General features: G+C 23.0%; 1 protein-coding gene across 1 annotated transcript in view; it reads right to left on the minus strand.

Moving 5' to 3' along the window:
* Positions 1-3,169: 3,169 nt before the first annotated feature.
* Positions 3,170-16,064, minus strand: part of LOC129606992 (B-cell receptor CD22) — a 122,282-nt gene continuing 109,387 nt past the window's right edge. Inside the window, exons 15-16 of the mRNA XM_055517664.1 lie at positions 13,627-13,802; positions 3,170-3,517 (exon numbers count right to left, since the gene is read on the minus strand). Coding sequence (XP_055373639.1) covers positions 3,477-3,517; positions 13,627-13,802 — 217 coding nt within the window. The 3' untranslated portion in view covers positions 3,170-3,476. The remainder of the gene's footprint in view (positions 3,518-13,626; positions 13,803-16,064) is intronic.

Below are 16,064 nucleotides of genomic sequence, written 5' to 3' on the forward strand. Positions count from 1 at the left end.
AAAATTACATTTAAACAATATAAAAACTAAAATAAATTTTTAATCATCATGTTAAATCTTATATAGAATCCTAAATTAAAAAATAAAATATTAGAAGATTTTTATTTGTTAGGCCCTTCCAATTAGGCATAGATGTAAGATATATTTTACATAGTGTTATGTGTGTATACATTTTTTTTTGATAGAAAACAATTTAATATTAAAATTTTTGTATACAAAATTGTGTGTATTTACGAGACAAATATCATTCCAAACATACTAACTCTTCATTGAACAAGTTATTAATATAAATATTGGAACAAGATATTTTTCGCAGTAAAATTTTATAAGTATGCAATTGCAACTATTTCCCAATTTTCCAAATTAATACTCTGTCGAATTCGTAGTTTTGAAAAATTTAAATTCAAAAGTTTTATTTGTTTTTGACAGCATATTTTACTTATGTAAAATACGCTGTCGAAAACAAATGTACCGGTAATATATTACATAAACCAGATCTTCACTTTTGAATTACATAGTTTCTTATATGAAATCAAAAGCTGTACGTCGATATACCTTAAAATTTTCTTTGAAATGTGGCAAAAGTATTTTTTGCGGTAGGTATATATATCTATTTGAAAATTCATCATGAAATTTTTACATTTTGAAGATATTAAAAAATTCTATATAATTCTATAATAAACAGAGACATGTATAAGACGAAAATAGACATAAACTTTTATTAAATGATAAAAAAATATTTTTTTGTCTTTCATTCCTACATTTTATTTAATTGTAGTAATGCAGAAGAAATCAATCTTAAATTTTTTAAATATTGCATACTTATGGGGGATTGATTTAATATTTTGTTCTTTATTATATATTTACTGTGTTCCTTAACACTTTTACTAAACAAAATAAATTAATAATTTTTAATATTTAAATGGAAGTTTTGATTTTACTCCATACATCACAAGGTTCAATTAATTAATTGCTCTTAACTTCTTCAGACTGGTTTAAAGTACTACATTTCTATAAAAGGAACATATTTAACTATATAACTACAATTAAATAATCATGACAGATTCCATAATAGTGGCTGCATATTACTATTGTAAGTGAAGTATTTTGTGGGTTTTATTTATATAATACTATTACCAATACATATATTTTTTGTATTAATACTTAAACACCTACAATATCATTATATAAAAATTGAACGATTTAATGACCATTAAAATTGAATGTGGTTTGAATTGAAATCAATAAGAATAAAGTTGGGTCAAACCAATGGTTTGTATTGTAGCACTTTTCCCTTCAACAAGTGAAAATTCTGCTTTTAAATACAGTCTATGTATACCTATCACATTATTAAAATTATTTTCATTCATATACAAAACTATTTCTAGGATTGCATATATTTAGGATGACGCATATATGCAGTCTTTGAAATAAAGCAAAAATTAATACAAAAAGGGGTTAACACAATGCTCGATTTTAAGGGTTAATTGTGTGAGTTAAGAAAAATAATTATATTTTTTAATTTCACGGAATTTACCGTTAGCTTTTTGCGTTTATAAAAATTTGGAAAAGCTTGCGGTTTCGGAAATATAAGGTGTCAAAAATTCAAATTTTACGAATTTCAAGAGGTGATAACTTGAGAGGGGGTGGAGATGGAAAAAAATTTTCTTCTAACAAAATGAACTATTTGTTAGTAACTAAAAGCTCCTAAAATTTCAAGCTACTACAGTCTGGGGTCTAGAAGAAAAACGACATCAAAAATTTGGAAAAAAAGGACTTTAGATAACGGTAAATTTGAACGGCCATTTTGTTTTTCTAAAGTTTAACTATAGCATACCGCGCAAGGGGAAGCAAGCCACTGCCTTTCTGCGTTTGCAAAATTTCAAAAATGCTTATGGTTTCATTGCAACAAATATTTAAAGAAGGCCATTTCTAGGGTTTTGGGGGGGTATAACTTCTAGAGGGGGGGAGATAGGTAAAAATTTTGTTCTACGGAAATAAGTTTCTAGTGAAGATCTATGTACGTATTAAATTTCAGCTTTCTATCTTCAAAGGTGTAGAAGTTTTGTAAACAAAAAAAGTGTCCACGGACGGACGGACGGACGGACGGACAGAGTGAAACTAATAAGCACTTTTTTCAAAAAAATTTTTGGAAAAGTGCTAAAAAGGGAATACAAAACTTAAAATATGTCGACATAAATCTACAAAATGAGCACGAAATATTTGTGGTAAGACCACAATTTGAAATATTAAGGATATATGAAAATGATTTTCTATGTTAAAAAATCTTTTGTATAGAAATTTTAGACATTATACAATATTAAATTAACAAATTTAATATTAATATAATCAAAAAGAGTATAATATTAATAAAACAGTTTACTTTAATACCATTGAATTTGTACTTCCGTAAGTAATATTAAGGTATATCACAACACAATTCAGTTCATGAATGCAAAGAGCTGAACTTTGCAACAATAAAATATCAGTGAAATGTGAATAATGATCTTTCCGTTTCCCATATCCAATTTTATAAGAAGTATGGTATTAAAGTATAATTATTAAAATATTTTATAATACATACATATTTTCAAACTTAAATTATAAATGACTTAAAACGGTAACCCGTTTAATAAATAAATGATAAATTATATGACACTAATTTATTATGCTGTCATAGAATCATTTCAATACTACACAACTCAGTTTATAAATGTCATTTACTGAATTAGGTAATTGGTTTTGTCGAACTCCTTTATACTTTCGAAAACTTGAAAGTAAATTAGAACAATAATGCATTATTTCATACTATTCAAGGATTGCTGTTTGTAGAGTGAATTGTGGATAAATATAAAACAACTGAGATTAAGTGATAATTCCTTGTCGTAAAGTAAGTGAGGCTAAGTGATAATTCCTTATCGTAAATACACACAATTCTGAATTGTTATAACATAATTAGAATTTAAATCAATATCCTTATACTCGTATTCCAACATAAAATGCATATTGGGATATTTTAAATATTTTTAAATCCAAAAAAACATTGTTTTACATTTTATTAATTTTAGTTTTTTAATTTTATTGAAATTTGTAAAAGGTTCGCCTGCTTTAATTTTTTGATTAAAAATTTGAATTTTATTTTCTATATTTATTTTTGCTTTTTTCTGCATTTCTTTTATATTTATGTATATAATTTTAATACTGTAATAATTTACAAATTTGTTTCTATGTGTGTGTGTAATGTTTTCTTAGAGGATTCATTAGAGAATTTTTTAGAACTAATTTTTCACGTTTATTCTTTTAATTTTTTGATTTCTTTCTTTTCTTGCTTTTGGATTTGAAGTTTTAATTTCTATTTCAAAAATTGATTTAAATTTTATTAATTTTTTATTTATTTTTTTTTTTTTTTTGCTTATGTAAATTTTCAATTATGTTATTTTTTTTTTATAATTATTAAATTATGTTCTAAATTTTACTTAAGTTTTACTTACGTACAAAAAATTTCTTATATTTATAACTTTAAATTAATATTTTACAGGTGATTTTTATATGTATATATTTATTTAACGTATACATATATATTTTGTATGTATAATTGTGTGTTTAATAATTTTTTGTTTTTGAAGATTTTAATTTTTGTTAAGAATTTTTTGTTTTAAGAACAGTTATTTTCTTTTAAAGAATTTAATAAAAATTATGTTCCAGTGACAGTTGTAAATTCGATTTCACCACGTGGTAAGATAAGATCCGGGTCTGCAATATATACTGTTAGTTGTGTGTGTTTTTTTGATTTTTTTTTTTTTTTGTTGATTTTTTGTTTTATATTTATATAAGGTTTTTTAATCAAATTGGTTTTTGTTTTAATGTTTTGTTTTACAATATATTTTTTAATTAATAAATAAATAATAATTTAATTTTTTAATTTTATTATTTTTTTGTTAGTTATACAATAAATTTTATAGCATTAAATTGTTAGTGAAAACGACACAAGTGAAAATCAAAATAATAAATATTTCGATTTAAAATTAAATTTTATTTATTATTAATGATAATTTTCATAGTAGTAGTAGTAGTAGTAGTAGCAGTAGTAGAAGCAGTTGTTGTTGTTGTTTTGTTGAAAATTTAGAAGAAAAGGGGGAAAAAAAAAGAAGAGAAAAATTTTTACAAAATAAATTTTTTTTATTACTAATTTAATTAAAATATACTTTGTTTTTTTTACTATTTACTTTCTAAATGCATCAAAATAATCACTTACTCTTTATTTACGTTAATAACTAAAGCCTTAACTAATAATATACAAAAAAAAGAAAAAACAAGCTTGTGAATATAAAAGTGCAATAATAATAAGCAACGTGCATGCAAAGATTTCATTGCAATTGAATTTATAAAGAACTTTTTATAATATAAATATTTAAGTATCCTTTATTTTATTTGAAAATATTGTAATTAATTTAATTTTCCATTTATTTACATTAGGTTCTTTGTTTATGTTTAATAATGAACAGTAATTTCCCATATTTGCTGGAAATGTTCCAACAAATTACAATAGTTCGAAGTATTTCTATAACTTTATTTGTTTGTTTGGTAGTTGCACCTGCGAAAGCGTAGTGTCCAATTTCTTCGTTATCTGATTTTGTAATAACATTTTGAGAAACTTATTAAAACCGGCAATTTGATATTCAAAAATATTTAATATTCTAACTGATTAAAGTAGATTTCCATTAAATCATTTTGGGGAGTTTAGATTAACAGCAAGTATTTATTAAGTACTTAAGACTTGTTGCAGGCACTAAAGCACTAAAATTGTCATCCCGTTCAATTTATTCACGTATTTTTAAGTTGTGCACGACAACATTCATAACTGGTTAAGATTTTCTTTAAAAATGTTATTAAAAGTTTTTAATTTTTCATATCTTTTTTAAGTTAAAACGAAAGGAAAAAAATCTACAAAAAAAAAAAATAAAAATATCCAGAAAATTTCATAATTAAATTTATTTTTTTTTTCAATTAATTCAAAGCTATAGTAAGTTATTTTCAAACAAAATTTATTTTTATATAACATAAATGTTAAAAATATTATGTAACTGTAAATATTGCAATTAAAATAATATTCAATATTTGTTTGTTGAATATACAGTTACATTTTGGAACTACCATTTTAACAAAATGAAACTTATTTGTTATACAATGTATTTTCTTTTCTACAGAAGAAAAATATTTTTTTTTTTTGTAAAAAATTTTTTAAAAGTTTTGTTCTCCTTTCTGATAATAAATACAGGGTATCCGGCTATTTACGGTGCTCCCAAATTAGGGCGATAAAATCGTTCCAGAAGAACAAAAAATATTAACTTTTGAGCTCTTATTGAGTTATGAAATCTGAAAGCTGGTTTATCTGACAAACGTAAAAATTTTTACATTTTTATTTATAACAAGGGCAATATTACCGGCAAAGTCAACTTAAAGCTTTAGTTGCAAAAACACTTTTGTAAATGAGAACAAAATTTGATTTTCTCAACGTAACTTTGACTATAATTGTATAAACTTGTTATGAAAAATGTAATTTTATAAAGTATTGGTTTTAAAATTTCGATATTGATGATATTTTTGGGAATTCATATTTAATAGTGGAATGAAGATGAGGAAAACGCATTTAATTTTGGAATAGAAAATTTAGACGTTAATAATTCATATAATAAGCAAAACTATAGTTTTGAATAATAAAGCTTAAAAAGTTTTGATATTGTTCTGAAAAAAGGTTTGTCTCAGTTATTTTCTTAATGTTTGGATCTCAAATTTCCGAATCATGACTTTTTGTTAATTAGATTTTCGTCACATCATGTTATATTAAAAATTTAATAGGTTAACTGCGTTTAATCACCCTGTATAAGTAGTTACAATGAAATTGTTATGTATACAATTGTACAAACTTGAAAAATATAAAAAAATACCAATCTTTATAAAAACAAATAAAAATTTTTTGTATGAAAATTTTATTTTACAAATATTTTTTTCTATTTTACATAACAAATATAAAAGATCTTGAAATTACAATAAAATTTAATAGAAAATTAGAATATTCATTGTTAAAATAAGATTGTCTGTTATGTGATTTTAAATTGCCTTAAAAATATTTTAAAATTTTAAATAGTTGGAGTGAAAATTTTGAAAAACAAGATGTTTCGAAAATACAAGGAACGATTAAGTATTTGAAAGCCTAAGCTATAGGCTTTCCAAAATAGCAAAAAACATTCAAATTTCCTTGCTTATTCCTTTAAATGTTTCACGTATTATTCATTTTTTGCATTGCATTTTGAAATTTGAGCTCCGTAAACCAGCTCCGGAAATAATATTAAATAATGCAAATTAAGCCAATAATTATTAAAGTATTATTTATTAATTATTATTTGATGCAATATGGAAGAGGAGAGAGATGTAAAAAATTTTATTTCCAAAGAAATTAATTGTTTTCATAAAAGCCTCTAACCCCTTACTGTGAAAAAGAAAACCTATAAAAAGAAAAAATTTCATTTTTTGGACTTTGGAGGCTAAACCTTTGAGATAGGGGTGGGCGGGAGATATATTAAAATTTTCTTCTAGAGAATTCAATTTATTTCAAGAAAGTGCTAAAAAATATGTAAAAATTCAATGCAATGAGAACATTTGCTTAATGCTCGCGAGTACATGTAAACAAAGTTACAAAAGGATAGTAGAAAGAAATTTTTATTATATAATTTAAAAATCAAAAATGAAAAACTCTCAAAGAAAAACAAAAAGTGTTTGTTCTTTAAACTGCCCTTTACATCCTTTAAAGGATTTTGTATAAAATTAATGTCATTAAAAATCATTCATAAAAGATTTTTTGTTTTTGTTTAATTTATCATTTTTTTTTTTCCTTTAACTTTTTTTTTTAGCTTTTGTGTAGGGTAAGTGATATACTTGTAATTTGGGAAAATAAATAATTCATGAACGCATAGGATGAAATTTTCAAAGCCACATTATAAAAGAGATCCTTTTTAATTTATTTCCCTTTCATTTTGTTGTTGTTTATTTGTTTTTAATTACATTCATGTGACATGTATGTATGTCATCAGGGAAACAAAATTGGTTTTCGGGTTTCGGTTTTTATTTTGTTTAACTTTTCTTTTCCTATGAATGGGAGAAATGTTTTATATTCGAGAAAATGCAAGACAAAGGTTTGATTTAAAAAAATAATATTAAAGTAAAATTTTGTATGTATATATTTGTATAAAAATTATAAAATGTAGAGAAGAAAATTCTTGAAAGGATTTTCAAAAAATAAGAGAAAAAAAATGTGTAAATTTTCACACATGCAATAATAATTGTGCCGCAAAAGTTTTGATTAAACGCTGAGGGTTAAACGCTTTGTAAACGAAAAACCTGTGGTTATAGTCATTGAATTGGAAAAATTATTTTGGTACATTAAAAAATCTAGGTCTCTTAAAATTTTCGGAAAGCATTTTACATGATAACTTGTCATTTCGCAATAAAAATAAAATGTTGAAATTTAATGGTAAAATATTTAAAGATTCAAATTAGAATTAAATTTTTAAACTTAAGCGGAAAAGTAGAAGATGAAACATTTGACTGATAGATGAAATGCAAGAGATATCTATCTTTTCGTATTTCGTTTTCATCTTTATTTAGAATTTGTTTATGGCTTCCATGCACATAACTCAAATATATTTTCAACAACAGAAATAGAAAATTCGCCACGGTTTTACAAATGAAAAAATGATTTTTTTTTTAATTAACACAACCATGTTCGTTCTTTAAAAATTATTATATTTAATTAGCCAAAATATGTGAAGCTTCACTCCATTCTTTGTAAGTCTTCATAACGATAAAAATAAAAAGTTTCATTTCAAAACCATAAGTAGGCGAATAAATAACTTTGTGATTGAATAAAATAAGATTTTTTAAGAAACCTTACAGAACTCTGTTTACAGACGAGACTATAACTATAAGTATAACTATGAAAATAATTAAAAAGAACTTTTATAAATATTTGAAAAAGACGATGTTGTTCGTAAAAGAAACACAATACTTTAATTCACAGGAATACTTTAGCAAATTTCATGAATTATTAAAGAATACTCTCAATTATTAAGTTTGAATGTTAATTGAACAAACTTTCATTAGTATAAGGTTAAAGTTTTACACAAAAACCATTAATATAGTTTGGACTATGAATATAAGTAGGTAGTAAGTAAGTAAGAATTTAATAGCCTTATACAAAAAAAGGAGTATGCCTTTAAACATTAAACAAGTAAAGAAGCTAGTTCGTTATTATTAAAATTACCCACTTCCAATGAAATTTCTTTAAAGTAAAATGGCTTTAAATAATTTCTTCAGAATCTTAGGTGTCGTGACGAATTTGTAAACATTTTACTAAATAAATGTTGTAGGCATATTGCAGAAATATTGCATTTGTTTAGTTTTTTTAGACTCATACCTATTTGAAACAATTTAAAAGTTTTTATGCAAGGTGTCCATTTACATTAACCGATCTCCAAAGACTGATGTACATGCAGTGAAAATAATTTTACAGAATATTCAAAATTTGATATTTCTAAAATTTTTCGTTTTTAAATCAATGTCGGGATTTGCCCATTGACTTTGAATTCAATTGAGAGCAAATATATCTATGGATGACGAAATATTTACTTTTTGGTGTGACACTTTCAACATCAACCCTAAAAATCACATAGTCGGGCACAAAAAGATGCCGCTATATATTGGCTATAATATTATTCAAATATTATGTGATTCAATTTTTTTGCAATAAACAAATTTTATTTTCATTTTATTATCCTATTAAATATCATATTTATGTGTATGTAAATCAATAAAATAAAAGAAGATCATAAAGTTTTTATTTTATTCTTCTAGCTTATTTATTGTTAAATATATTTGCATACATAATAAAAAAACAAAACAATAAATTCCCATTAAATTTCAGTTTATTAAAAATTACATTATATTTATAACTACAAATACAGATATTTTATGTATTTAACATTGTAGGGGATATTTTTCAGGATGTTTTTGTTTTTTTTTTCTGATTAATTTTATTGAATAAAATTATTTATCGACATGTAAAGAGCATTATAGTTATAAATAAAATTGTGAATAGTATGAAGACTTAAAAAGAAGAATAGTTTTTTTTATTGCAAAAATTTGTTTTTGGGGTCTGTTCATAATAATTTTAAAATATTATTAACAGATAGAGGTAAATATTCCAAGCAAATATCGTATTTATGAACTCTTCCTTAGCTTATGTAATGTAGGTATATGCAAAGAACTTTTTCTGCTTGAAATTATTAGAGTTAAGAGTCATTTAGAATGTTATTTCTAATGAGATTTCAAAAATATTCATTATTTATATTAGAGGTGACATGTTACGAGTGAATCATTAAAATGAATTTACGAGTGAATTATTCATTTCATGTAATTTAAAATGAAAATATTTAAACTGAACTCCTCTATAAGATAATTCAAATTTATAGTATAATGTATGTAAAAGAATAACAGAAGGAAGTTCTTCACACCAGATTCCAAGAAAGAAAAATATATACCTATGCATTGTAACATTGTGACGGAAACTCAAAATAAAAGAATTCAATCAAAGTCTAAATTTAAATTTGAATGAAATTATTATTTATGAAGATGGATTTAAGAACATTCCAATAAAATAAGGGAAAAACACTGATTCCATCTTGTTTGTTAGATTTCCCATTTGTTCGTGCGTCTGTTTAAATAGAAGGCTTAAATTAATGGGAAATTAAGAAGTTTGAAACTATTCGGAAACTAATATTTATCGGATACCAATTGCGTATTTTTTGGCATTATTCTTATAACTTTTTCGGAAATGCGGATGTCAGAAGTTCAGGCCTCACTATAAAGTAAATTTACATTTTGGGGCAATATAAGAAACAGCGGGATGTATTTCACTCGGTTATGTTCCATTTATTTATTGGAGCATTTATATTTTCTGTAAACGAAAAAAAAAATAATATGTGCAATGCATGAGATGCACACAGAAATTTTCTGATAAAACGGAGGTTTGGCTTTTTGTATCTCTGATGTTATTCGCATTTTGTACGTACACATGCAATAGTTTAATTCATATTTAAATTTTTTGCTTTATTGCACAAAATAAAAAATTCATTAAATGCATTTTATATTATCGTTTTATTTTTTGCTTATGTGTGAGGTACCCACGTTGTTTTTTCTTTATTATTTTAATTATTAACAAATTCAATTGTAATTTAAACTTAACATGAAAGTTTTTTTATATATCTGCCTCAAATGATTATTGTTTTAATTTAATTGGATACCATTAAAATTTCCAATAAGTAGGTACAGATTATTGTATGTCGGGATAAAAAAAAATGGGAAACGGAAATCTGTATGAAAATTTAATTTTTTTTTTTTTCGGATGGAAATATTATTTTAGTTGTGTGTAATGGAATATATTGTATATTTGTATTTTCTGTATTTCTTCTGTATTTTTCGCGTACTATATTGTAACCTTACAAAATATGGTGGAAAAACATAAAGTGAAGATGATAACAAAAATTTTTTGGTTCCTTTTTGTCTTCATTTTGGTAGAAAGATAAAATGATATTCCATTTCATGGTTGTAAATATAATGAAAAAATAAAAACGTAAAATTCAATTTTTTAAAAAAAATTGTGCAGAAATGTGCAGAAAAGAATAATTAATTTTTAGTAATATTTAATTCTAATATTGGTGAATATTAACTTAGTAAGAGCATACTATAATTTGATAGAACTGAACAATGCAGTAAAATATATAAGCTTACAGAACATTACATAACATGCTAAAGTTCGGGACACCGTAGCAATGTAAAAAAAATTTGCCAAATAGATTTGTTATCTGAGGTTATTGGAACCTTCCATTTATTTTTTATACAAAAAAAAAATAGTGCTTATAAATTTATGATTTAAATTTTTCTACAATATCATTCAGGAAGAGTTCATACTTTTTCAATTTTGAGTATTCTTGTAGGTTAGTTTAGGGCTTGGTAAAAAGCAGAATCGAATTGTCAAAATATTCCTGAGTAAAAGTTATAAAGCTCAAAGAGAGTGTTTCAAAAATTATCTTCCGCAAGTAAACACAACTATACAAAAAATATTAGGATAAACCATTTATAAATAAACAGTTGCAGCTTTCGTTATACTAAAAAATCGTATTAACACGTTCGGCCTCAAAGAAACGTCGAAAAAGTATTTCTGTTTAATTATTTCAAAAAGTGATAATGGTTGTTGTAAAACAACTTATTACCTATATAAATAAAAAAAATTTATTGTTTTTGGTGGTACTAAAACTTAATTTAGGAATTTTTTAAAAATCAAATACCAAATTTTGTTGATATAGAATAGGTCTAATTTTTAAAAAAAGTTAGAATTATTACAGAATATACTAAAATTGTTCTTAACTTTAATTCGAAAATGTAAGAATTAATACAAAATTCTTAAAATTTGTTCAAGCGGTAATTTTTTTCAAAGAAAGTCTTCAATGAATTATTGCATAATGTTATACAGTCGAATGGAAACACAAAATTATTAGAACAACATTTGATTATCGTTCTCAATAATAAATTCTGCATAATATAATTATTTCAATTAGAATTAATGTTATTTTAGTTGTTAACAGCATTACAGTTATTAATCTACTGTTCTAAAATAATATGATGCTTATTTTTTTTTAACATTACGAATAAATATACTAACATCGATTAGCCCAAATAATTTAATCTAATTTTAGTATTGAAATTATTCAAAATAAAATTTTAATTGTATTATATTTTAAATATTAATTATAATAATAATATAAATAATTTTAATTAAATTTATTTTGTTGTTAATAAAAATAATTTTAATTAAATTAAATAGCGATTATAATATTGCATATATATATATAAATATATTTTATAAATATTTTGAATATTTTTATTTGGTGTTCATTGTTTAATATTAAATATTTTAATTGTATACGCTTATAATATTGGTCTATTTGAGTAATTTATATTTGTAAATCATTTATTTTAATTCCATATTAAATGTAATATTGTTATTATATAATATATTATTATAGATGTATAGAGAGGAGTAAAGATTTTCATATAATAACCGATTAATATAATTAAAAAAAATTATTTATTTCATAAAAAATTATAGTTAATTAATTATTTTTATGTTATTATAATTGTCGCCTCAGATCAGAAACTCCCTAAGTAAAATTTGTAATATTTTTGAGCAAGAGAGTGTTTTAGAGTGTTTTGATCCTCTTTCGGTTGTAAAAGAATAAAATTTAAGGTTTTTGTAAGTAAAAATTTTATTATTTTTTAAATTCCATTCTTTGTGCTAAGAAAGCGAATCAAAATCGAAATCAGTCGCTTTAAGCATAGTTTTTCATTAAAAATTTGTGAAATATTTGAAAAAAAAAAACCCGACTGAACTTCCTTTTTTACATCAGTATTAAAAATTACACAAAAACAATATTTAAAATTTAATGGGTAATAAAAACTATTTTTTTTTTTCAAAAATGGAATTAGAATAGTTTTATAGTCTGAGGCAATTCTATTTTTATTTGAATGTTATTAATTATTGCAATTAATATAATAATTTTAAAAAAGCATATAAATATTAAAGTATAAATTGAAACAAAATATTTCATTTATTGTTTTTTATCATTAAAAAGAAATTTTTATTATATTTATGTATAATATAATTATTATATAAAAAAACATGCAATAAGTACAATTTCTGTTTTTAATAATATTCTACATAAACTAATCTTACAATGAATGAAAATCAAATAATAAATAAATAAAAATAGTAAGACAAGTACAAATAAAATAAAATTAAAATTTAATTATTTATTTACAAATTAAGTGTTTTTTTTTTACTCTTACATAATATATTATTAAAATTTAAGTAAATAATGTTTAAAAAATGCTTAAATTATATAAAAAAAATTTTTGTTATCTACTATTATAGCTCTACATCTTTTAAATAATAATTGATGAATGCTTATATAAAAAAAAAAATATAAAAATTCAAAATACTAAATTCCACAATAAATTTAATTAAAATATAAAGTATAGGAAATCTTCTTTATCCTTTACCATTCATGCATCTTTCAGGTTAACAAAATATAGATTAAAACCAATATAATAAATTCTAAATTATATTTTACGAAAAATATATGAAATGTAATTGTTATACTACAAAAATATTAATATTTGAAATAAAAAAAAAAATTGATTGAAAATAAAAATTCGAATATTTTCTTATTTTGGTTTAATTTGCTATATTTTTGATGCTTTTTTTTCTCTAATAATAGTTTTTTTTTTATTATAAAATAACAAAAGATATTTTTTATTCTACTGTACGATACAAAAAGAATGAAAAATATATGCAATAAAAATAAGACCGGCTACTATCAGACAAAAGAAAAATATTATTTAAAACACAAAAAAACATAAAATAAAATAGAAATAAATAAAAATTAAAAATAACAAATCATTTTTATTATTATAAAACTTTCTACAATTTATGATAAATCGAATATGGAATACCATTTAAACTGGGCTGAGAATATTGTACAAATCCTTCTGAAACATAACGACTACTACGTGGACCTTGAACTGCTGTTGTATGACTTTGTCTTATATCAGCTGGACGTTGAACCATTTCTTCTTCATTGAAACCATCCTCTTCTATATACATTGATGGAACATCAGTTCGTGCAGGTCTAAAAAAAAATAGAAAGTATACATAATTTAATAAAAAATAAAAAAAAATGGAGACCAAAAAAAAAGAGTAATAATAAATTAAAAAATTTTTCAATTTAAGGTATTTTCTTTATGCATGTATGTGTTTATGTGTGCACATGTATTTATAGAAATAGTTTTGATTGAAAATTAATTTAATTTGAATAACATTAGAAAAAAAAATTTAATTTTCTTTTTGCTTTAAAATAATAAGGAATTGAGTGAGCACTGTTTTTTTTTCGTTGTAATTTTTTTAGCAATTGGAAAATATTATGTTCGGTTTCAGAAACAAATAATAATTTTTTAAATTTTTACAATAATAGTGAAAATTGTTAATACCAATGTTATGAGTTCAATAATTTATAGTTAAATATTGTTCGGAATTAAAAATAAAATGGGAAGACTTCACTTCAGCTTTCAGCGCAGTTTGAAAGTTTTGCCTGCAAGTACTTTTTTCGAGCTTCGGTCAATGTCATTTGATATACTACACAACGCACCTTAACAAGATACTTAAATTGATCGAGAAGTTTCAAACCACATTTTATCTTGGTCATATTATATTTCCATCCAAGTTCCGTAATGCACTATAAAATTTCGTTATCATATCCGTAAATATCTTGGACTATTTACACTGAGTGACAGGCATCACATTTCAGTAATTTTTTTACTCTTCATAACTCTTCACATATAATTATAATTATATCATAACATATAATTATAATTGTATAACTATTTATAGATCGGGTATAATATCAAATAGTTCAGAATTTTCGCGAATTCAAAAATAATGTTTTACTTTTATATCTTTTTCGATAATTTCTTGATAAAAATTTATTTTTATCTACGGAACATATTTCAGCATTTATACGGTATTATTTTTACGGTATTCAAATCATACAAATATTTTTAAAAGTTTTCCGCTAATTAATACAATATATTTCATTATATGATTATTAAAAAATTACTTTGAAATTTGCAATATTGAAAATCCCTAAAAGTACGCAATTTTCTAAGAAGATCCTTTAACTTTTAACAAAAGTTTTAATTTACATCATTTGTTTTTTACTGTAATCCAATATAAAATTAAATAAATTCATATCAGATTATGATATAGTCAATGTCCGTATGAGACAATTGCAGCATTGAATAAATAATTTGAGTCCTATTCAACTTAAATTCAATTGCGTAGCATTTACTCTACCTATTTTGTTTTAAGAGATGATTGTGTATTAACACTGAACTATTTCTCGAATCTTTCCTGACACTTTTCAATTATTTCATTAAAGTTTCTTTTTTAACCTGAAGTTTTATAAAGTCTAAATTTACCTAAACTAAAATTTGTCGTAACCTATTTAATATACAGACTATATTTAAAAGCAAGTTACCTACATACGTTATTTTCTTTACATTTTCCACAATTACTTTGCTCCATACTCTCTAATATAAGAGCAACACCTGTTATCTTTCACTCACATATGTATAAATGGTACCAATATTTATCATTTATACAAGAATAAATTCTATGTATACGTATAACAAATTTTAACTGGATATATATAATATAGCACTTAAGTGAGGAAGAAAAAATTCAATAAAAAATTTCAATTACCAACTTCACACGCCAAGAATTAAAACATTGAAAAAATAAAAGAACAGGTAGACTCAAGTGCAACTAATGGAATTTAATTCGGGGTAATATTAAGGAACATAAAAAAGCTCTATATATATTACATTGTACGTCGTACATACGTAAAGTATATAAACAAACTTTTTATAGTGTTATATACTACAGTTAAAAAAAAATGAAAGAAATAAAAACTTTTTAAAATATCTAATTAATTTCAATCACCTTGCATCCTTACAAACCAATTTATAATAATTTAAAACATTCAAGCGAATGTAATAAAGATACGTTATTTTTACACTGTTATACAATAAAATTAAACGATGAATTTCATTTCTTTTTCTGTGTTTAAAGTATATTTTTTTCCGTAAGAAAAGGTTCTCAAAATTTTAAATTCAATTTGTTCAGAATTTAATGCCGAGAATTTAAATTGGAAATTCGATGAAGATTTTCAAATGAATGTAAACAAAAATGAATGTTAAAAAAATATTTATATTTGGGCAATAATAATAATTAAGAAAACTATTTAAGCATACAACATTTTGGAATAATTTACAGTTTTTCTAAATTTTTCACGAAAACGTTCTTAAAAATTGAAAAAGTTTGAAAACAACGGATG

This window comes from Condylostylus longicornis, unplaced genomic scaffold (genome assembly GCF_029603195.1).
Source record: "Condylostylus longicornis isolate FDR11 unplaced genomic scaffold, ASM2960319v2 ptg000023l, whole genome shotgun sequence".
Taxonomy (NCBI): domain Eukaryota; kingdom Metazoa; phylum Arthropoda; class Insecta; order Diptera; family Dolichopodidae; genus Condylostylus; species Condylostylus longicornis.